Source organism: Lontra canadensis, unplaced genomic scaffold, assembly GCF_010015895.1.
Source record: "Lontra canadensis isolate GAN:19392208 unplaced genomic scaffold, GSC_riverotter_1.0 scaffold118, whole genome shotgun sequence".
NCBI classification, from domain to species: Eukaryota; Metazoa; Chordata; class Mammalia; order Carnivora; family Mustelidae; genus Lontra; species Lontra canadensis.
The window spans coordinates 1,709,810-1,734,186 of NW_022631112.1; the positions used below are offsets into that span (position 1 = coordinate 1,709,810).

At 44.9% G+C, this 24,377-nt stretch overlaps 1 protein-coding gene across 1 annotated transcript; it reads right to left on the reverse strand.

Annotated features, from left to right (window-relative positions):
* Positions 1-11,210: 11,210 nt before the first annotated feature.
* On the reverse strand, positions 11,211-21,549 carry LMO2 (LIM domain only 2). Its single transcript, XM_032840949.1, has 4 exons — positions 21,528-21,549; positions 21,177-21,405; positions 16,875-17,090; positions 11,211-12,155 (listed from the first exon to the last, which is right to left on the reverse strand). The coding sequence occupies exons 1-4, from the start codon at positions 21,532-21,534 to the stop codon at positions 11,936-11,938; spliced, it is 672 nt and encodes a 223-aa protein (XP_032696840.1). The 5' UTR covers positions 21,535-21,549; the 3' UTR covers positions 11,211-11,935.
* Between the last annotated feature and the right edge of the window lie 2,828 nt (positions 21,550-24,377).

Below are 24,377 nucleotides of genomic sequence, written 5' to 3' on the forward strand. Positions count from 1 at the left end.
AAAGTCTGATTCAGTAATTCTGGGGTAGAACCTGAGATTCTGCGTTCCTAACAAGCTCTTAGTGATGCCCTGATCCTAGGCACTTGGAGGAGCAAGGGTCTCGATTTCTTCTATGATTCGGAGAATTACTATCAATAGGAAGTACCAACGCCAGGCGAAAATGTGCAATTGAAATGGACTGATGAGCATTATTAAATATTAAATAATTAATTCTTCATCAATGTATGAAAAACTAACAATATACGATTAACTTTTTTTTTTTTAAGATTAGCTTTTTAAAACATACTATCTCCCATCAAAATATTGCAGTGTTGGGGCACCTGGGAGGCTCAGTCAGTTAAGCCTCTGACTCTTGATTTCCGCTTGGGTCATGATCTCAGGGTCCTGGGATGGAGCCCCGAGTGTGGCTCTGTGTTCTGCATGGAGCCTGCTCTTTCCTGTCCCTCGGCTCCTTCCATGACTTGCTCTCTCTCTCTCTCAATAAGTTAAATCTTAAAAAAAATTGCAGTGTTTTTGTGACAATAATTTACTGGATCCATTTCCAAATAACTGAAATTTTCAAGGTATAATTAATTTTGCCAGCACACTATCGGTGAAAAATGTAGCATCTCAAAATTAAAGATGTTAAAACACGTAAAGTCCACACTTCCATAAGACTATCCATCTGATGATCATTTCTATGAGATAAGAGCTATTAAAAAAAGTAATAATTAGAACTGTCAAAAACAGTTTTTTCTGGGGCACCTGGGTGGCTCAGTGGGTTGAGCCTTGGCCTTCAGCTCGGGTCGTGGTCTTGGGGTCCTAGGAGATTGAGCCTTATGTTGGGCTCTCTGCTCGGCGTGGAGCCTGCTTCCCCCTCTCTCTCCGCCTGCTGCTCTGCCTGCTTGTGATCTCTTTCTGTATCAAATAAATAAATAAAATCTTTAAAAGCAAAAAACAAAACAGTTTTTTCTTCCAAGACAAGATGTCTATTTTACGACAGATTATTAGATCTAAGTGACTTTAAGCTTCTAATATTATAAACATTTGGGTTTTCCATTATTTTAAGATGAATAACTTACTTGTGTATTTCATACAGAATAACTTTCTCTTAAGTAATTGTTATTGTTGAGAAATAATTAATATAACTTTTTTTAAAAAGTAAACTCTGCCCCCAACATGGGGCTCGAACTCATGACCCTGAGATCAAGAGGGACATGGTCTACTAAGTAAACCAGCCAGGTGCCCCTTAATAGAATTTTTTTTAACTTGAAGAAGGAGTGTCTTTTCCAAACTTGTACAAAATGCTGTAGGACCTGGTGGTGGCCCTGCTTAGAGCAGTGTACTTAATAAGGAATAAAATGATCTGTGAAACCCATTTGCCCAGTTCAAGGTTTTGGTACCCTGAGATTCCAGTCTGGTGTGATTAAAAGAATCGAAACATAATCTGGCTCCCGCATAGATGGTTGTACGTTTACCGATGGTACTAAGGAAAACAGGCTTCTCGGTCATGAGTCTATCTCCAAGATACCCAGGAAGACCAACCACCAGGATCTCATGGGGAAAATAGGAATTGTGAGCCTCTGTGGCATAGAATCCTTGAATGGAAAGCTAGTCCAGGGCTTGGGCTGGTATCAAGGTAATCAAGTTTCTCCATTCTCTTTCCAGCAAACCACACTCCAGCCATGTGAGTAACTCAATTTTGCCTCTCTCCTTCCTCTTTCTCTTCTGCTTTTGTGACTTTCTCTGTATGGGTCAGTTCAAGGAAGAGAATCTGACTCGATTAATGCCATCATTGCTGATCCCTGCAGGACACAGTTTACCTAGAACCCCAGACTTGTGCTTGTAGAGAACCTCTTGGCAACTCTTCTATGCAGGGGGCTGCTGGTGGGACTATGTAATGAAGCTTTTGGAAGTAGTCCTTTTGTTTAAAAAAACACCCATGAGTGTCTGTCTTTGGCTCAGATCATGATCCCAGGGTCCTGGGATCAAGTCCTGCTTCAGGCTCCTTGCTCAGCTGGGAGCCTGCTTCTCCCTCTCCCACTCCCCCTGCCTGTGCTCTCTCTTCTCTCTCTGACAAATAAAAATCGTTAAGAAAAAACAAAACATCCTTGTTATGGCTCCCTCGTATTCCAACAAGGAATGAAGCATCATCAGCCGCTTCGTTATTCTAGGACAGTTGTTCATTTTAGCCAGATTTTCTCTGTATGAAAATGCTGGAAAGGCGGCTGTGGACACAGTTCAGTGCTCTGTGCTTCGGGATTTCCATCCCCAGGGCTGACCCAGACAGCAGAGGCGGCTTCCGTGTCTAGGCCAGCGCCCACAGCTGGGACTCTGTCTACACGAACGGAAGCTCAAAGAGGTAGAAGAGCTGGCCTGGGGATTTTTTTTTTTTTTTTTTTTTTTTTTTTTTTTCACACATGGATGGGAGGGAGCTGGTGGTAAAAGGTTACAGGATTAGAGAGCTAAGATGACGGGCCACACCTGGAGGCAGTCCTGCACGCTGAATTTACAACAGGAGCCTGGGAGTCATATAAATGAGTAATGCTTCGTGATGCTCTTTTCCAAGCCAGCTGCAAAAATTGGCAGGGGCCCGTCAGCGTGCTGTCGATGTGTCTGGAATTCAAATAATTTGATTCTGAGATACAATGACAATGGGAAGCAAGGCATTACCTTGACAGAATGATGGCCGAGACAGCTGCAACCCATATTCATGGAAGGTGTGGTGCTAACAGCTGTTCTCTTGCGGCCCCGCTGCCCTGAAATCTCTATCCTGCCTCGTTGCCGTTGCCCTTTCCTCAAGGGCGTTAAATTAAAAAGTCATGTAGCCGGTAATTCTTCCCTCACCTCCCCCCCAACCCCTTTCTCTAGTCCAGGCACTGAAGAACGGGGAAAGGGAAATAAAAGCCTTGACTGAAACGGATATATCTAAAAAAAAAAAATGCCGCTGACATTAGACACATCTCCGAGGGGCACATTTGAATATCGGTGGCCGTGCACCATGCAGCAGAACTTGCTGCTGCCTCTTTTGAATTTGTCTTTGTTGGCTGAACACGGTTGTATCTTTCCCAGGTATAACAGCTAGGAGGATTCGGTCAGGAATCACGGGAGATTTGGTGAGCTGGGGGCCTGTTACCTTTCAAATCACAAGGCACCTCTCGGGTGCAGGTTGTCTTGTGGGCTCGGGGAACCGATCTGCAGGTCTGGATTTATTTTCCTCATTATAGCAATCATGCTACCTCTTATGTGTCATGCGTTCGGCTTTTCTGAAGCACTTAAAAAAAAAAAAAAAAAAGCCTTTTTACCTATGGCAGAGCATTCTGGAGAAGAACCCTGGACAGGGACTGGGAGCTATTGACTGGGATTTCACGTCTGTTCTTTTAGCCTTTCTGTCTCTGGATTTCCTTTTCTCCATCTAGAAAAGGCAAGTGTTGGTCTTGCCCTGCAGGCGCCCAGTTCCCTGATCCTGTTCTCACTTGACAGATTATTACTAATAGGAGGCTGGACAGTTCCCAGGTATCTTGACTCCACATTTCCTATACCTACAAAAATCCTTAACACTTCCTTAAGATGAATTTGGCAGATTTATCATTTTGACTTTTTATTAACCTAATAATTAGTTCTCAGAATATGAACACGTAAATACTAATTGCAACCAGGTATGTAACGTTTACTATGTGACAGGTACTGTTCTAAGGCTTAATTTATTTTCACAACAAACCTGTGATGTAGATGGGTGGGAATTTTACTGTTCCAATTTTACAACTAGAAGAAATAATTTAGAATATATCTAGTTCCTTTTTTTTTAAAGAATTTTATTTATTTATTGGGGGGGGTGGCAAGAAGGGGAGAGGGAGGAGGAAAGGGAGAGGGAAAGAGGGAATCCCAAACAGGATCCATGCAGGGCACAGAGCCTAATATGGAGCTCAGTCTCCGACTCTGAGATTATGGCTTCAGGGGAAATCAAGAGTCGGAGGCTGAGCCATCCAGGTGCCCATATCTTGTTTCTGCTATAGAAGAACATTGGAAAGGGATAATGAGTGGATAAAAGTTTATCAGTACATTGGTGTGTGTTTGGCTTCTCTCACTTAAAGCAATGCTTTTGAAAAAATAAATGCTTTGGTGATCCATTGCATATATCAGTAAATACTAATTCCTGAGTCGTCTTCCATTGTATGCCTTCTTTAGCGAATGCTGTTCAAATCTTTTTCCCACTTTGGTTGAGTTGTCCCATATTTTTGAATTGTAAGAGCTCTTTATATATTCAGGATTCAAGTCCTTTATCAGATACATGTTTTGCAAGTATTTTTCTCCCAGTCTGTACCTTGCCTTTTTAATTTCTGAATGGTATCTTTGAAAGAGCAAACTTTTAAAATGTTGATAAAGTTCAACTTTATTTATATTAAAAAATAAAATTTTTTATTTTATGATTTATGCCATTTATATGACACCTAAGTAATCATTGCCCATCCCAAGATTGCAAAATTTTCTCCTATGTTGTTTTATAGAAGTTGTATATTTTTATGGGTTACTTTTAGGTCTACGATTCATTTTGAGTTTATATGACATGAAAGACTGAGACATCTCTTTCTATTTTTTGGGGGGGGGTATAGATTTCCAATTATTACAGCACCATTTGAATTACCCTACTGAATCACCTTGGCATTTTGTCAAATCAGGTGACCATATACATGTGTGTATTTCTGGACTATCTACTTTGTTCCATTGTCTATTCTTACACCAATACCTTACTGTTTTGACTAGGAAGTAGATGACTAGGTAGTTTTGTTTTTTCCCAGAATTGTTTTTTATTTGGATCCTTTGCACTTTGTGCAAATTTTAGAATTACTTTGGAATTTCTAAATTCTAAAAAGCTTCCTGGGATCTTAACTGGGATTGTGGTGAATGTACATACCAGTTTGGGTAGCGTTGACACCTTAACAATATTAAATCTAATAAATTAAATTTATTAATTATTATTAACTATTATTAAATTTTAATAAATTAAAATTAAATTTAACAATATTAAATACCATGAACATGGTATTGTTCTTCATCTACCTGGGTCTTCCTTAATTATTCTCAGCAATGCCTGGCAGTTTTCAGAGTGTAGGTTTTGGACATTTTATTAAATCTATCCTTAAGTATTTAATATTATTATGCTATTTTAAATGGTATTTTAAATTATTATCAATTTCTCACTACTCTTTACTAGTAATTTTTTTTTTTAGATTTTATTTATTTATTTGACAGACAGAGATCACAAGTAGGCAGAGAGGCAGACAGAGAGAGAGAGAGGAGGAAGTAGTAGGCTCCCCAAGGAGCAGAGAGCCTGATGTGGGGCTTGATCCCAGGACTCTGGGATCATGACCTGAGCAGAAGGCAGAGGCTTTAACCCACTGAGCCACCGAGGCACCCCTGCTAGTATATGTAAATATAGTTGATTTTTGTATTCTGTTACCTTGCTACATTTATTAATTCTAGTTGGGTTTTTTCTTTCTTTCTTCTTCTCTCTCTCTTTTTTTTTTTTTTTTCCTGGAGACTCCTTCACATTTTCTACATAAATAATCATTCCATTTATGAAAAGACAATTTTACTTCTTTTCTGACTTACATGCTTTCTGTTTCTTTTCTCTTGCCTTATATCATTGGTCAGAAGCTCCAGCGTACTATAGAATAGATGATAAGATAGTAGGCATCCTTGACTTGTTCTCAGACTTAAAAGTATTCAGTCTCTGACCACAGGGACCTCCCCATGGAGCTGTTTGAACGTCTTCATGGCACTGCAGCTGGTTTTCTCCACGGCAAGTGAACCAAGACACTCCATGGTAGAAGCCACAAAGTCTTTAATGACCTAACTTCAGAAGTCACACTGTGATTTCTGCAACAGCCTGTTGGTTAGACCTGTTAGCCCTACTTGATGTGGAAAGAGATGACATAAGCGAGAATCACTGGGGGTATTTTAGAGACTGGCTATGACAAACCCTTAATCCCAATGTCCATACTTAATAGTCTGTAAATGACATTTTGAGTAACAGCTTCCTAGAGAAATCCACAATAAGTTCCTCATTGTGCAAATAAGGGATCTAAGGTCTGTTTAAAGACGCACCTTTAAGGTTTTTAATGTCCATTTCTGTGTTCTTGCTATCACATTACATTATCTTGATATCTGTTAACTTACAGTATATCTAACGGGGTGGGCATTTATTTGCCTTGAGCCGCCATTAAATAATGGAATGAATGGGGTGGTGTGGGAAGTCTGGGACACACAGAAGCTGCTGCTGGGGGTTTTCTTAGGATCACCATAAAGCCATCTTCAAGGTAGCCATCAAATAGGATAATTTAGTGAACGCAGTTCAAAAGCTCCACAATGGGACAATGGAAATTGATTTGATTTAGCTTCAAAGATTCTATTAACTCAGAGAAATGATGATTTTATGGGAGAATTCATGCATAGCTACTGGTAGAGAACGGAAGTGACCTTGCTGCTTTGAAACTTCAACTCAGTTCTTAGATCTATGTACAAAACGTGATAGCTTAGATTCCTGGTCCTATCATACACACCTTTCAGAGCCAGATGATTAAATCTTGATCTTAATTACAAAGGAAATGCAGAATTTGTAGTAAGCTCATTTTAGAAGTTTGAGAAATAACCTGTTTCAGAAACTGGCATTAAGTGAATCCTCCTAAACACATCATTCACATTGTATGTGTGTGTTTGGGATCATTGCTTGCTTGAGACACATGACTTTTATTCCTAAGGTCAAAATTACATTAAAATTGTGGCAAATAGATAGCAGTGTATCATCGACTTTTAAATCTATTTTTCCTCTCTTTAGCTCTCCTATTCTTCTCCTAATTGAACCAAAAGCCCACAACAAATAAAGGTTAAATTCCTGAGATTTTTTTTTAGAAAAACTTTTTATTTGTAAATAGTCTCAAACTTAGAGAAAAGTTGCAAGAATAAAAATACTACGCTTGTGTATCTTTTATGTAGATTCACCTGTTAACATTTTACCCCATTTGCTTTATCATTTATTCACCCTCCATATGCACATATATATTTTTCTCAATCACTTGAGAATAAGTTACATCATTATCCTTGCCCCCTAAACATTTCACCGTGTATTTCCTAACAGGAGGGATATTATTTTACATAAGCACAGTGTAATTATCACCTGAGTAAATTTAATATCCGTGCAATACTTTGAACTAATCTGCCCTTTCATATTAAGATTTTATCAACTGACCCAATGATGTCCTTCATAACACTTTTTTCCCCTCTAGAAATGGATTCAGTAAAGGGCCATGTATCATATTTAGTTGTCAGGTTTCCTTAGCCTTCTTGAATCTGAGACATTTCCACACCCTCTCTTTGTCCTTTATGATATTAGCATTTTTGAGGATGAAGTTCACTTTTGTCCCTACCCCCTTTTTTTAGAGAAAGAGAAAGAGAGAGAGAGCAAGCATGAGCAAGGCGGGAAGGACAGGGGGAGAGAGTCTTAAGCAAGCTCCACACTCCGCGTGGAGCCTGATGGGGGGCTCCATTTCACAACCCCGAGATCACGACCTGAGCCGAAATCAAGAGTCCGACACTCAACCAACTGAGCCACGCAGGCACCCTCTTCTCCCCCTTCTTTTTAAAAAATTCAATGTTCATCATTTTTAGTTTGTCTGGTAATGTGTCTCCTAATTCAGGTTATCCATTCTCGAGCAGGCTACTAAAATGAACGAGGTTGTGTCCCTTACAGAGTGTCACATATGGAGGCATACAGTGTCCATCTGTCCCTCATTGATCACCTGGTCAAGGTGTTATCCAATCTCTCCACTGTGCAATTACTGGTTTCCCCCCCTTACCCTGAATAAGCAATATACAGGAAGGCACTTTGGGACCATCCAAATATCCTGCTCTTTCTCTGTTGACATATAGCAACTGTTCATGATTCTTGTTTGAGTCTGTCATCTTACTATGATAGATGCAAATGATGATCTCCCAGCTCCCATACAGTCTTCACATTTAGTAGATGGGACTCAAGATTCTGCTGTGAGCAAGAGTCTTCCCTCTTCTCCATTTACTTACTATTGGTATGAACTCACAGAGTTTTATTTTCCCCCAATGGTTTACAACTCTTAATGGTCCTTCATTATTTTGTTAGTCAAATTCTCCCAGATGTGGCCATTGATAGCCCCTTCAAGCTGGCTTCTTTGTGCTTGGGACACTCCTATGTCCACCCTCCCCCTGCCCCCTTTTTAGTACTTCCTTGCTTGCTGGCATAAGGAGATGTTCCAGGCCCATCTTGCTCCGTCCCTCCTTCCCCTTCCCCCCAAGATTCCTTGTTTTTTTATTTTGATTTGCCGCTCAGTCTCAGAATTGCAGGAAAACTCATGTCTATGTATTTCCTCCCAGGCGTCAGCCCCTCTCTGGGCAAAGCCTACCACTACCATGAAAACTCTGGGTTTACCTGCCTATTTGCCCTGCAAGGTCAAGGTCTCTGAGTCTTTGCTCTAGCCTTGTCACCCTCTTCCTGGTCCAGGGTCGTTTCAAATGTGATTTCCTCTTTACTCCAGATAGCCATGCCCGCCAGGATTTAATTGTTCCCTTATCTATGTTTCCAAATCACTTTTTACATATCTTTTTTATGGTGCTAATCGTGTCCTATTACGCTTTGGTTACATTTCTAGCTAGACTGAACTGAAATACTTTCAAATAGCCCAGAGAGAATGGTATGAATTTTCCCTATTTTGCAGATGAGAAACTTGAGGTTCAGGGAGGTGAGCCCGAGAAAGAGACAGCAGAGCACAGGGCGAAGGTCCTTGGTTGCAACCTTCTCCTGTCATTTATTAGCTGTGGGACTGTGTGCAAGTTACTAAACCTGTCTATGCTTCAGTTTCCCAGGCAGGAAAACATGGACGATAATAAGTACAAACCTACCACCTACAGCAGTTGTGTGGATTGAAAGAGTTAGTTTTTGTAAAATCCCTAGGATAGCGCCGGGCACATGGTAAGTGGTATGTAAGTGTTTGTTAAATAAAGTCATGTCCCTGTAATTCATATCCAAATCTTCAGAGGATAAAGTTCCTACCCACCGCTCTATTTTCACTTTGTAGGATTCCGATATTCCCCGAGAAGCAGGGGTTCTGTTAGAGACAGCAATGAAAGGAAGCTGGTTCAGGACACAAGACATTAATGAGGTGAGAGGAAGCAAAATGTTCCTGCAAACTGCTGAATTAAGGGAGAGACCAGAGGAGGGAGCAGGTGTTCTGTTCTCCTGACTCTGGGTCTGGGGCCCACGGGTTACACACTCAGGCAAGGACAATGGGTAGACTCCAGGAGCTGGTCCCTCATGAGGTCTCTCTACATGTTTTTCCTCTCAAGTCTATTGTGGGTTAGACATTTGGGGTGACTTGCCACAGAGACCCTGCCCATGCATTCACAGTTCTGCAAGATGGTACCATTGACACATAGAAAATATTCATTGATTTATTGAGGTTGGCAAAGCTATTGGCTGGGTTTTTGAATCTTGTGTTGTACTACAATAAGGATTAAGAATAGAGTTTACATTTCCAAAAGCAAGAGTCATTTTTATTTTGCTCCAATAACTGTCCACAAGATGGGGTGCCTAGGTGGCTCAGTCAGTTAAGGATCTGCCTTTGGCTCAGGTCATGATCCACGGGTCCCGGGATCAAGCCCCATTTCAGGCTCCCTGCTCAGTGGGAAGTCTGCTTCTCCCTCGGCCGCTCCTTCTGCTTGTGCTCTCTCTCTGTCAAATAAATTAAAAAAAAATTAACTGCCCACAAGATAGTTACAGCTGATATATATTATTATTATTATAATGGATGTTGATATGGTTAAAAATGGGGGATTGCATTCTAATTGATCTGGTAGATGACAGTTGTCAGCTGAGTGACAAAATTATGTATAATTCCATGAGTAAACAGTGCTTGTCTACGTGTGGATAAGTTACTGGTTACCTTCTGTGTCAAATATTAACTATTAACAACTTAAGAGTGCATGATCTGCCTAACTGTGGAATGTTTGTGATAGCCATTCTCAGACATGAGTGTGCGTCAGAATCAGCTTTAGGGCTTATTAAAACACAGATTGCTGAATCCCATCCCCAGAGTTTCTGATCCGTTCTGTCTGGAGCAGAACCCATAAATCTTCATTTTTAATTAATAACTTTTAATAATGTTCAATATTCTAATTTAAAAATTTAATAAATCACTTATTTCAAGTGATGCTGTTTACTACCGATTCAGAGACCACAACTCAAGAACCACATCCCTTCTGTTGACTTAGAACAAACATCCCCCCACTGGCAGCAAGTTACCACCACCTAAGTTGCAATGCAATATAATTAGATTTCTTTTAAATAGGCCACCATCAAATTTCCCAACCATTTCTAGCATTTTATAGACCAAGAGCCATCACTTAATTATTTCACCTTTAGAAGAAAAAAAATACAAACCTAAGTGATGGAGGTTTTAAAGCAATACCAAAGCTAACTGGCTGTAGCATTAGATACATATTTCTGGTGTCTTGGTAATTAGACACAATTAGACTTCTTGGTGCTTGCGGATATTTTTATGAAACGAAGTATATCCATCCAGGTATGTCTCTCTTTGAGTCCATCTTAACTAGCGCGCTGAGAGGTGATGGCCAGCAGGTGGCGCTCTGAGTCAGTTCATGGGGCCCTAAATAGGGTGAAAGGCGAAGGCACCAACCAAGATGGCCTGCTTTAAATCCTCAAAGTAAGGTCCTCTTAACCACTTGTCATAAAATACCCTGAGACACACGTCTTGGAAAATCGAAGTGTCAAGCTCAGCATCTTTGCCACATTTCAAGCTAGGTAATTACCTTCTCTCCCAAAGGGAATCTGTTTTATGTATTTGTGTCCTTTCTAGGTTACAGGTTTCCCAAAGGCAATGATCTTGCCTTCCGTTTGTTCTATACAATGAAGTGAAATACACATTTTACAATAACAATTTAATTATTCTACATCCCTCTGAGCTACATGATGACCTGTTATATAATTGCTAGTAATACAGAAACGTGCCTGCCTTGTCTAAACCCTAGCAATAAATGGCAGTTTTTATTTGACCTAAAAGTGAATTGCTTATTTACTTCTCCTTTACAGTATGAAAAGCTATTTTCCTGCCATCCCAAATTATGACTCATAATCAAGTAAACAGCACTTCATTTCAGTCTGTCATTTTTATTGTCCGCAGTGCTTTAACTACACACAACAAATACTTTGATATAATCTAAGATAATAAAATAGTTGAACAACTTTTGCTTTTAGATTTACATTTGTATAGAAACAATCCGTGGAACACCTCACCTCCAAACCAGAGTGTCTAAAAACAGTGATTCATTAGCATTGCTTTAAATAATTGTTTGGTTAAAAGTTGCCGTTTCCATCCTCAACTGAAATGTGTCTCCATGCAGTTTCCCTTGGGTGCAAAGCTGAAGGCCTTGGGGAGGTGGTCACTCTCTTCTCTGTCCTTGCCTTGTGTGGAGGACAGTGATTAGAGCAGGGTTGTCATAAAAGCCAGGAAGAAAAGAATTCAATTGCACATCTCTAGTTTTCAAGGGTCAAGGTCCTAACGGGTCTTTACACAAGTCCCTTTCTGTAGCTGTGAGGTTCTAGGATGATAGCATGTGCCTGCCTGTTCCCGGATGCTCCTTTTCGTCACTAATTGTGTCAGTTCCTATGGAGGGGCAGTGGCCATTGTCCATAAGTTCTCCCTAAAGGATGCTCATTTTGTCAGATTTAAGCCTTGTCCCTTGTATTATGTCACTTGGATGCTGTGTCATGGTGCCCAGGGAGGATCCACCATCCTCTAAGAAATGCCTCATCCCACCCTCAAATCCCCAGAGTGCCCAAGAATGAAGACCCCACAGAGACAGTGACTTCAGTGAAACACGCCGCCCAGAGAGGCTGGGGGACTCTGGCCTAGATCATTCCATTGATCTTAGTCCACTCGTAGATGTCCTGCTCGCACACTATGTCGGAGTTGATGAGGAGGTATCTGTCGCCCACACAGAAGTGCTTCTGACAGGCGGCACATTTGAAACATTCCAGGTGATACACTTTGTCTTTCACCCGCATTGTCATCTCGTAGGCACGGATCCGCTTGTCACAGGACGCGCAGAGACCGTCTTGGCCAAAAAGCCTGGGGGTAAAACAGAAAGAAAAGCTAAGAAGACATTGGCAGACAAAACTGGCAGAAAGGACTTGAGGATGGGTTCCATATGGGAGGCTCACTTCCAACCTGTCAGGAAACCAGGAAGAGGCGGGTCTGGGGAAGCTCACGGGGTCTTTCCCAAAGGGAAGGGGATTCTCTAGGAGGAGGCTGCAACCCGTGGGCATCTGCATTTGGCATAACCTGCCCCTTTTCTTAGCTTTCCTTGCTCTAGGCTGCCCTGGGCCCCTTTGTCTGTGGGGAAGTGCCTTAGCTGAAGTGATTTGAATTAAGAGGTGAGGCATGTACTGTGTGTCCCCTCCCGGGGGAACTTTCATTTTAGAAGGAGAGCTGGAGTAAATCCCTGGGGGCCGTCTGAGGAGGAACTGAGCAGGAATGCAGTGAAATGGGCATCTTTCTGGGGTTCCCGAATTCTCTCATGGCAACAACCACTGATCCCACCCGTGGAGAGGGCTGGTCTGCATCTCCTCCCTAAGCTAAGATGGCCGCCTCCGCATGACTGTTCTCTGGGGCCCCAGCTTCTAGGAGACAGAGGGAATTCGACAGGAGATACTCGGTGCAGATCTGGGAGACCAATGGCCTCTTTCCACATTGAACAGAAGAGCTCGCTGCAAGGTCCTTGGCTGTCCCAGTGGCATGAATCTCTGGAGAAACTTCTGTTCTGACACTGAAATTGAGACTCCCCTAAGTCTCAGTAAGTCACTTATTTCAAGCAAATATTCACTGTCAAGGTAGGAGAGGTGATAACGGTGGAACCCAGGGCAGTGGCTCGTTCTCAAGCTGTGTTCCTGGGATCAGCAGATTTGCCTCACCTGGGGGCTTGCTAGAAATGCACCTTCTCAGGTCTCCCAGTTGAGACCCTCTGGGGGAGAGGACAGTGTGGTCAGGGGCCCTTCCACGTGAGTTTTGCAATCAGCCCGGAAGAGCGAAATCGCGCGTATCCAGGACCAGCCCTGAGGACGGGGTGAGCATAGTGGGACCTCGGGTCCCTCTGAGCTTCTAAAGTGGCAGTGATCCAGCATCTGCCTCACTGGGCTACGAAAAGGATCACCCGAGCACTGTCAAAGCACAGACCATCAAAGGCAAAGCCCCCAATGACAGTTTTAGCACAGGTCAGGGTACTCAAAAGGCACCGTCCTGCTACAGGAAAGCATTTTCACATGTGCCTGATAACACGCCCCTCCCACCTCCAACCTTTAGGACAGTCTTAGGTTAATACTGCTTCTTACCACACGTTCTGAGTCACCTCAGGATAGTGGAGAATGGATGGGAACATTCTGGGAGGCTGGAGGGAAGACAGGCAACTGACACGTTTGGAAACATTTGGGCAGAATTAATGGAAGCAGGAAGATGCCCTCTGTGAGTAAAGGGCTGGTGGTGAGAGCCTGGGCCAGTTAATTTCCCTCTGAATTCCGCTTTGCATCTGAGGATCTCTGAGCATTTTTTTTGAGGCACCACCTGAGGGCAAACTCTTTGGGGGGGGAGGGGAGAACATTTTCTCCCAGCATAGCAGATGGCCGAGCTGTAGGAAGCTGCCACCTTGGAGGTCACAGAGTGGAAAGCCTGACTGTTCAGTAAGTTGAGTTTGAGACTGAGTGAGGATAAACGACTCAACAAAACAGCGTCCGTGGCTTGAAGCCAACACGTGGGGTGTGTGACCCTTAAGGAAGGAGAGCATTTATTAAAGGGAAGTTGGGGGTAAATTACAGTGCACATCAGGCAGTTAATGAGGGGAAGGACAAAGGACTTGTATTTGGGAGGCCGGTTCTAGTCCCTCTAATGAGCCAGGTGCCCCGGACCAAAGGACATCTTCTCGTCTGATGTCTGTGTCATAAGCTGTAGAGCACGGGAACTGGAAGAAAAGGCCTCTGCAGCCCCTTCCAGCCCTGGTAGCCTAAGATTCTACTAATAGGAAAAATAAGTCAGGACTTAACATCTAATTTGAGCATTCACCTCCAGCACCAAGAATTAGTGTCTTGGGCTGGGTATCCGGGAAGCAGACCCCGAAGAGAGGAATTATTAAGGAATCATTCTCAGGGGAAGCCGGTGAGAGGCAAGGGAAGTTGGATAGAAGGGGAGGAAGGCAAGCAAATTTGCAGTCTCCAGCAAAGGCCCTCAGAGAGGAGTGCCAGGAGGATGGCACAGGGACTCCGGGATGTAAGTTACGTCTCCGAGTCTGCCTGGCTCCAGGCAAGGTTGCAAGGTTCCTGCAATGCCAGTCATCGGTCAATGGCCAGTATTAAGATCCACTGGCAGTGTGGAGGCAGTGGGTACACTTTGGCTCTAACAGATGCAGATGTTGGGTGTTGCAAATAAAACCCTTGGAGGGGGTGCATGGCACACAAAGGAGGTAGAAAGGGGTTTGACGGAATCTGGGGGCTCCGCACTGACATGAGCAGCTACTGCTAGGTTCCCAGCAGCACAACCCACCAGCAGCAAGCAGAAGCTGGGTTTAGATTCTGCACTGGGAGCTCATGAATATTTGAGTCTAAATGTCTGAAAAGGACTGTAACAGGCGGGTCAGCCATGGGCAATCCTCAGGAGGGTGAGAAGTTCTCCCGGGAGGGAAGAAGGACTGAACTCCATCACAGGACCCCCCCATTTATTCACTCTTGCCTTTTTAAAAGATGCTCCCAGATATATTAAGAATGCAGGTAAGCAAGTCCATGGCTAAAGGACCATCCCTGAAGCAAAAAAAAAAAAAAAAAAGGTTTTTCTCCTCTGTCAAGAGGTGTCAATGTCTTAAGCTTTCTCCTGCCCATTTTAATAACAATAATATAAATATTAAAGGATGGCTGGAAATGCCGGCACTAACAGAGAGTTAATTAACATGTTGCCTAGGAATGTAGCAGGGAGAAGAATTATTTCATGTCACCAAGACACAAGTTAATTAACACTGGGTTCTCCCAGACAATTTCTTTCTCTTCTTTTTAAAAATGCAAAAGATGAACAAGCCCGGGCGGCACCGGGTTTATTCTCGAACGTTACAGAAAACCACAGAGATAGGGAGAAGCCGGAGCTCCTTTTGACCTGACTCTATCTGCACTTCATTTAATAAGATTCAAGTGATTTGACAGGGATGTAGTCAGGGGGCCCAATGGGAATCATTTACCCGTCTGCTTTCTGCACTGACTTGGCAAACTGGTAGCCGGCAAAATCAGGTCTCTATTTATCCCAGTTCCATTTTCTTGTAACTTAATAAAAAAATGGACCAAAATTATAATCACAGTCATTGAAAACTCAACTTATTTTCTCCGAACCACCAAATGTGCAAGGGCTTTATCAGAGAATTTAGGGAGGGGGGAAGCGTATCCTATCTATCTCTGGGTAAACAGATAAGCTTCCTTCACCGTGGAATTGCCTGCATTTTTTTTTTTTTTTTAATGTAAAAATGTTCTGAGGGCAGGTTTGGGAGGAAGAGGTAGCCTGGCGGCCAAGGGCAGTGGAGTCTAAACGAGCTTCTGGGTTGGGTGGTCCTAATGCTTTAGGGCTTCGTGCTCCACGGACCCTTTGCCACAGGAAGATGGCAAGAAACTGACAGCTACACAGCTGAGCAGATCTGACAGTAGAGGGCACAGAGTTACCTCCACAGCAGCTAATATGAAACTGGAAATGCTAGAACATTCCGGCCAAAGGCACTCATTGAGTGCCAGAAAATTCACTTGGCCAACAGTATGACCCAGAGCATCAGAGATGTCCTCTGCTCCTGTCTCATGGGGTGTTGTAGCATTCCTATTTTTTTCCCTCCACTCTCTCTATTTTTTTTTAAATATTTTATTATTTATTTGACAGAGATCACAAGTAGGCAGAGAGGCAGGCAGAGAGAGAGGGGGAAGCAGGCTCCCCACGGAGTGGAGAGCCCCATGCAGGGCTTGATCCCACGACATGAGCTGAAGGCAGAGGCTTTAACCCACTGAGCCACCCAGGCACTCCTTTGCTTCCACTCTTCTGTCTCTGTTCATTAGGCAGGAAAGACTTAATGTCGTGAGGGTTAGTTATAAGGGCAGCTAACATCTATCTGATATTCACACACCAAGCCAAGTAGTTCACACGTATTACCTTATCGAATCCTCACCTCCTCCCTGGAGGTAGGTGCTGCTATTACCCCCATTTTTATAGGGGAAGAAATAAAGTCTGAGGAACGCTAAGGAACTTGCCCCAGGTCACAGTCGGAAAGCTGTGGTGCCAGGACTTCAACCGACAGCTGATCTCAGAGCCTTTGCCTTGTCACAGTCAAAAGCTCGGGGCTTTTAAATCACATAAGATTAGAGTCCTACAAAAGAATCTTTTATAACCTATATATGTATTTTGGAGCATTAAGTGCACCCCTAAGAACCCATCATCCAGCTGTTCGACCCCAAGCCTCCTGGTTGCTGCGGAGCGCTCTGTGATTCCCTCCCGGGCCCCTCTCCTGGTGTGCTCCTCAAAGGAACTACTGTAGGGAATTTTGTGTTCACCATTGTCTCACCTCTAAAAAATTAGTATTTGACATAGGAATGTGTCCCTGCGACTATGCCTCTCCAACAGGAAGAGATGCCGAAGACTTCTCTGCATGGGCCAGCTGAGACCCAACCTCTGGCCCGGACATCTGGGCAGGTGGCCGGAGCGGAAGAGCTAGACGGAGACTCAGCTGTCCATGGCCTTTCGCCCTCCCAGCTCGGGGCCCCTTGGGGTGTGGAGGGAGGGTACCTGAGATAGTCCCTCCGGCAGAGCTTCCTGCCCAGCTTGTAGTAGAGGCGCCGCCCCACCTCGCCCAGCCGGCACCCGCAGAGGTCACAGCTGAGGCAGTCCTCGTGCCAGTACTGGTCGATGGCCTTCAGGAAGTAGCGGTCCCCGATGTTCTGCTGGCACCCACCGCATGTCAGCAGGGACGGGGGGATCTGCAGGACCTCATCCACTGGCTCCCTGGAAAGAAGACCCGCGTTAGCGATAACCTTGGGATGAGCACCAGGGGTGAGCCATCGCTCTCGGCTGAACAGGACAGTTTCAGTTCGGAGACAGCAGAAAGGACGGGGCTACATATCCAGAGGCCAGATGGCAGAGGGGCCCAGCTAGCTGGGTCAGGACAGGAGAAAGCGAGGCCTTCCACCCTCGATGCTATGGAAGGAAATGCCAGTGGCTCTGCACCCCGGCCCCGAGCCCTACACTGTTCTGGGGCCCTCTGCCCTCTCTTGTTTTTATTTCTTTTTTCCACCCTCCCTTCCTACTCTCCTTCGGTCTCTTCCCATTTCTCCTTCTTTTTCCTCCTTCCAGGCCTAGACTCAAGGGCCCTGTTGAGCCCCACAGGAGGCACTCCCGGCTAGAAAAGAATTGCCTACCCGGAAGGCTCAAAATCTGCAAGTTCCCTGTTGAATCTCCGTGCCATCCTACCCCAAGCCCTTCCCAACTGCACGGAAAGCAGAAGTGAGGAAGAAAGAAGAAACTAATCAAAGATTATATTAGGTTGTTTTCTTGGTTCCAAATAAAAATTCCATCAGGTTATAATAGAAATTCTCATTATTATTTTAAAATTATATATATATGTATATATTACATATATATATATTTTTTAATTTTTTTAACAGAAATTCCACATTCCATCCTTATTACTGAGTGAATCCTTGAAGAAAAAGCCCAGGTAGTAAGGCCATTGTTAGACTTATAAGGGACACTAAGCAGACCTTTCTGCATGTGAAAATATTTACAACAGCAAAACCGATTTGGACAAAGCTGATTTAGGAAAGAAAATGAGGAAAGGGTAATGATTATTTTCAAGAAAGTGGAAGGCGATTAAACAGATTGAAATCTCCATTCAGGCAGTTGCTAATAGCGAGCCTGTGAGATGTGTTTCTTCGTTAAAAAGTCAGATAGGATCTGCAGTCCTCTTGGCTTCACTGGAATCTGGATACTACTGTTTTACATTTTTAAATAAATATTTTTATTTGCCGAAAGAAAATAAAAGAGAGTGGAAAGAAACTATTCCCACACCAAATGGAACACGGGAAAAACCTAATACCTGTTGCTTTGTAACAATTAACAAGTAAGTGCTCTTTGAATCTTATTCAAACACAATTTTTTTTTTTAATCCATTATGTTTTTTAAAATGGAACACTTCCAACCATGGGATTCCCAAAGGGAATTTCCTTCTCTGTATCTTGAGGGTATAAATCTATCTCCTATTTCTAGCTGACAGTGACTTGCCAGGTGACCTTGTGTCCTGACTGGCCCGGGCCCACAGAGCTCAGCACCCATTATACTGAGGGAAGATGAGACACAGGTAATTTGTGTTGATCACATACTCTGACAACTTCAGGTGCCTCTTTCTAGAAAGTGCACAGCTCCCTGAGTACTTAGGAATACTGAAGCCAAGTCCACGCTTTGTGGACCAAGGGTCAGTGTCCTTCATAAGATGATCCCTTCTTAGAATTAGAAAATGTGAAACCCGAGTCAGTTTTCTTTTAAACACTCAAGACTTTAAATAGTTTTAAGAATTCACTGAAGCCTCACTCGCTTTTCTTTGTTTCCACAGGTTACACCTAAGTACTTCCATTCTCCCTTCTGAAAAATAATATCCCCAGCATTTTCACATGCGTCAACTAAGAAACGCATGTCTTCTCTTTCCACGGCCCACAGTCTGACTTCGGGCTTCCAGAAATACTCATGCAACCTTGACCACACTCGATGGCCTGATGGTGATGCTGCCAACCATCTGTGAAAAAGGAGAATCTGCACTTTGCTGGTGCAAAACTGCCTGGAATTAAAATGAACTGCTCTTGTTACTCATAAGTAGGTGGTAGAGGAAATCTCTATGTTCGAGAATTCTGGCTGGCTTTCTGTCTAAAGGTTTCATTTGCAAATAAGTAAGTAAGTAAGTAAATAAATAAATAAATAAAATGTTTCATTTGCAAATGCCTATAAGCAAACTTGTATCCCTACCTAGGAGATGCCCATAGTCATGACCCAAGTGGGCTTTAAGTAAATACACAATGAGGCACCTGGGAGGACAGTGTTCCGCTACCTTAGAAATGTTAAGCAAAGAGCCATTGTGACGGTCCAAGATGAGATAGGAAAGGACAGGATAAGATATTGGCTCTATCTAGTCTTCTGTAATTAATGATAATATCACATTGTGTTTCCATGGATATTCCAACGTAATGAATAAGTGGGATTCACCCTCAAATAAATATTTTATATTCTCCTGGAGCCTACCCCGAATCTTATACCTGAATATCACTTCGGCCTGGATTTCTGGGATCCTTGCTCAACAATTTCCAATAAAAGAAGGGAGTGGGAGGTGCTACAGTAATTTCCCAACTAGCTTGTCCATCTCCAGGTAGACCCCGTCTTTATGGGGCACACGGTGAAATGAAGGATGAGCATTCTTCAGCAAATGCCTGCTGTACTCTGAGGCTAGGATGTTTCCATTTTCTAACCTCAGTGAAAAAGCACAAACTTTGAAAAGAGCAAACCTCCTTCAGGGAACTGAAACCTCCAGATTTATCTCCTAATAAAAGGATTAGTGACTAAATTCTGCTGATCGAAAAGGCATTAGGCACCAATACATCCCGTTTACTCTGCTTGCATTACTAGGGTCTTGCCCAGGCTCTAAAAACTGAGGGCGAAGTTCTAATTCTAGGTTTATAAAAAAAGTGTGCAAACCACCCTTTAAACCCGGCGTCTGCGGAGATACATTGTTTTAAAAATGAATGTTCTTTTTCTCCCAAGCATTTGTTGAAGGAAGCTGTGTTTTCCTTAGAACAGACCTGGCCCCTTATAGAACAGGGGTCTGAACCTTCAAGATTGAAGAGTGATGTTTATGTTCTCACCGGATCATGGTACTTCCTGTATTTTATAAGAGCATGCTGAGTGTTTATGCTGGTAACTGAGGGTAAAGCCCAGGTATATAAACACCATAGATGGCTGGAACTGGGGGAGGGAGAGACTTCAATCAGGAAAGCACTATTCCTTTAAAGCAGGAAAAGAAAAGAAGAGAAAACAAATGCCTCTTAAAAGCACAAATGGACAAGTCATTAACCAGCTCCTTTGGTCTGTGTAACAAATCCCTTCAAAGGATTAGATGGGGACTTCAAAGGAATAAAAATTCTCAATACCAGACAGCTAATGAATCTTAAAAGGGCATTTGCGCTGACGGGAAAATGATATCTTAAACAACCCTTTCTCCCCTTGTTAACGCTAAAGAATGGATTGGAGGTATAGGTTGGGAACAGGGGAACATTCCAAACCAGTACAAAGCTCAGAAAAGACATGCGGCAAATGTTCATTAGAGCTCTCGTTCCCTGACCCCAAACCCCTTTGAGACTGTGATAAATGCTAGAGCCACTGCTCTCTCAGAATTCACCTATACACAAAATGGTGCACTAACTTTTGAGGTTCACAGGCCCCCATCAGTGGACCCCAAATTAACTCCGGATTTAGGAGCTCGAAAGTCTCTGGAGGCCAGGGAGAGCTCCTAGGTGGACGCTCGGACCCCCTCACCCGCCCGTCCCTGGCGCTGCTGGCTGCCGCTCCACCTGCGCACCGCTAAGGGGGCCGTAGGGGACTCGGGAGGCCTCCACTTGGAATGTCCCCCCTTCCAGGATCAAGTGGACAAAGAGAATGGGGACCGAGGAAGCGAGAGGTGAGAAGGGAGCAGAACCAAGCCCAGAACGCTCTCGGGACTGCACCTGCGCGCCTCCGAGCTCCCCCCTGTGCCTGTTCCCGTGTAAACTTTCTGGCCCGCGGTGTCTTTGAGGTGCGTCCCAGGTAGCCGGGAGGGGCCCGCAGAGGTGCCAGGCCGAACCCCTCTCCCTGCCGCGGGGCACCTACCCCTCTCCCACTGTCCCCAGAGCCACCCGCGAGTAAGGGGGGAGCCCCGCGTAAGGCAGAGGGAGCCAAGGGCACGCTGCGGGCGCGCACCTGGAGCCTTGTCGCCCGCCGCCGGCGCTACCCTGCAGCCCCAGGGCGGGAGGCCGTGGTCTCCGTGGGTGGCAGGGGCAGGGGAGCCACACTTACTCAGACGGGTCCAGGCTCTTCCTCTCGATGGCCGAGGACATTGGGGAGGGAGGTGGCGTGCCAGGAGGCGGAGGCGCTCCCTTTGTGGCGCGGGGCTGGCCGGCTGCCGGGGCTCGGACCCCCTCGGGTGCTCGGGCGCCGCCGCCACCGCCGCTCCTGCGCCTCCTCTTGCTCCGGCGCTCCGGCGGCGAGCTCGCCCCTCCGCGCTCAAGGACAGTCACCGCGCTCCCTTCAAACGCCAAAGAGAGAGAGCGAATCACCGGGCTGCCGGCGCGCCGCGGCCGAGGCGGGGACCGGGGCGCGCAGCCTGGCCCCGGCGGCTGCAGCTGCTGCTGCTGCTCAGGACTTAACCTTCCATCCCGGTCCCGCCGCCGCCGCCGCCGCCGCCGCCACCGCCGCCGCCAGGTCCGGCTCGGCTCGCGCGCTGTCACCGGCTCCGCGCCGCCCGCGGGGATCCTGCGCGCCCGCCCGGCCGCCCCGAGTCCCTCGCACCTTCGACCCGGGTCTCGGCGCGCAGCTCGCCGCCGAGGGCAGGGAGGGGGCGGCGGCCTGGGGGCGGGGAGGGGACCGTGCCTCTCTCCCCGGGCTCCCTCCTCTCTCGGGAAGGTCTATTTTCGCTCAGCTTCCCTCTGTCTCTGGTTTCATTTCCTTTTTCCTGATCACGATTCAAATACAATAGAAGGAAATCACATTTAAAGAGACAGCTGCCCGGTCCCCCCCCTTTTTTAAACGGGGCTCCTGGGGATTAGCAATACAAACAGCAGCATCAGGACCGACTTGGCTTCTTAAAGGGGCCAGCGTCGGGGGTGGGGGGAGTCGCTCAGTGAACACGGCTCCTTCGGGGGGGGGGCGGCTGGGTTGCGTCTAAATCATTCTTTAGGGCTTCCCCTCTTCGGCGTTTCCCTTTTGGTCAACTAAGCCTGAAAGTAACCAGCAGGCCGCTCACGGAAGAAAGACAAGACAAGAACGTGGAATAAGCACATACAGAAATGCACGCGTTCCGGGTGGCTTTCGCGGCCGTCCGGGGTTCGAGGTCCCAGGTCCGCGGACACAGCGCGCGGGGGTGCCCCGGTCAGCGCGGCTCTGCTGGCGGCCGGCTTGTGACTGCGTCCGCGCTCCAGAGAGGCGGCTGGTGCTGTGCGAGCGGGGACCGCACGGGCTGGGTACGCCTGAGCAGCGCCGGGGGCAGCTAATCCGGGGGGGGGGGGGGGGGGGGGGGGGGGGGGGGGGTGGTTGGGAGGGACCACGCGGCCCTGAGTCTCCTCTCCATCTGCTGGCGGCAGAATTCCATCCCTCAGCATCTTTCACAGATCGGACTCCTGCGGTGGAAGTGCCCCCATGGAAAGTGCCAGTAATACTCCGCACAGAGAAAGTGCCTTTCCAACGATCAACAGCAATACTTGGGCGGCGATTTTGCCCTGGGTCTGGGAAAGAAAGAAGCCAGACTTGATTTTGGAGTTCAGGCTTCCTCTCCAACCACAACGGCAAAGTCTAGGAAGAGGAGGAGGCTAATAGCCTGTACAGAAAAACTTTGGGTCTCATCAGAGTTCCTTGAAAATTACTGTGTTCAGAAATTATTGTCTTCAGAAATTATTACTAAAGGTCTATTTGTGCAGGATGCCAGGTACAAGTTTGCAAGCAAAGAGGAAATTACCAAGGACTTTCAGAATCCATAGTTGCATGTTCATAGACATTTTATTCCCATTTTAAAGATGACGTTGAAGGACTTGGAGTTTACGGCCAAATACTGGTGGCTGATCACTTCATTTTCTCTGTTCAGAACCAATCCTCCCTGACTCTCTACAAATGAAAACCAGAATTTACTATTGCCTGCATGTTTTTGTCATTTTCTTGTCTCCCTGTGTCCAAGGTCGGATCACTAATGGGTATAATTAAAATTATAAAAGAGAGAGCGCGTGTGTACACACATGTGTGACCAAGGAAGTTCAAGGCCTTCAGTATATAAAAAGATATCCTGATCAGACCCTTGTTTTTAACCAAAACAAACAAACAAGAAACAAAACAAAGCAAAACCCTAGACATTTTAGGCAAGCCTAAATTATGTGATAGATATGTAACTTACCCCTCTATAAACAGAAATGAAAATTAACCTAAAGGTCCTGATTAGCAGTTTGCCTATGTAGAGCCAGTCAGTGTCGTGGTTAAATGCCAAGGACTAACTGGCTTTCACTTGGGTCCTTATCAGCTCGCACGGCCTAGGAGAATTACTTAATATGAGGAGACAGTACTGGGTAATTGGTCTGGAGTCAGTCTAACCCACCATTTCCCATCTGTGTGAACCTGGGCTCACAGGAAGAATTTAAACTCCCCAAATCCTCATTTATAAAGTAGGGGTACCAGAACCTAGCGAATCAGTTGTTGTGAGAATTAAATGAGTAAAAGCATGCAAAGCGTGGCACGTAAACTTATAAGGCAGTGGGAGTGATAACAGGAGATTAAATGGAAAACACTCAACATACATTAAGTGCACATAAAAGGGAGCTGCTATGTTATAGCCAAAGACGTCAGTGGGAGAGTTTAAAAAGTCCTTGAATTCAGCAATTCCTCTGGGTATTTATCCAAAGAAAATGAAAACACTAACTCGAAAAGATTACATGCACCTCTGTGTTCATTGCTGTCTGCTTTACAATCGCCGGGATACAGAAGCAACCTAAACGCCTATCAGCGGATGAATGGATAAAGAGGATGAGTGTACACACACACACACACACACACACACACACATGCACACATACGCACATGCACACGCACATGCAATGGAATATTATTTAGCTATAAAAAAATCTTGCCATCTTCGATAATATGGGTGAAGCTTGAGGCCATTATGCTAAGTGAAATGTCAGAGAGTGACAACTTCCATATGATCTCACTTAGATGTGGAATCTAAAAAATGAAAAACAAGCTCTTAGATACAGAACAGATTGCTGGTTGCCTGAGGGGAGGGAAAAGGGTAGGCGAAATCGGTAAAGGTGGTCAAAAGGTACAAACTTCCAGTTATAGATAAATAAATCCTAGGGTTATGATGTACAGCGTGGAGACTGTAATTAATCAGAGTGTGTTGCATATTTGAAAATTGGTAAGAGAGCAAATCTTAAAAATTCTCATTATAAGAAAAAAAGATGTGTGACCGTGGTGATGGATATTAACTAGACGTATTGTAGTGATCTTTTGCAATATGTG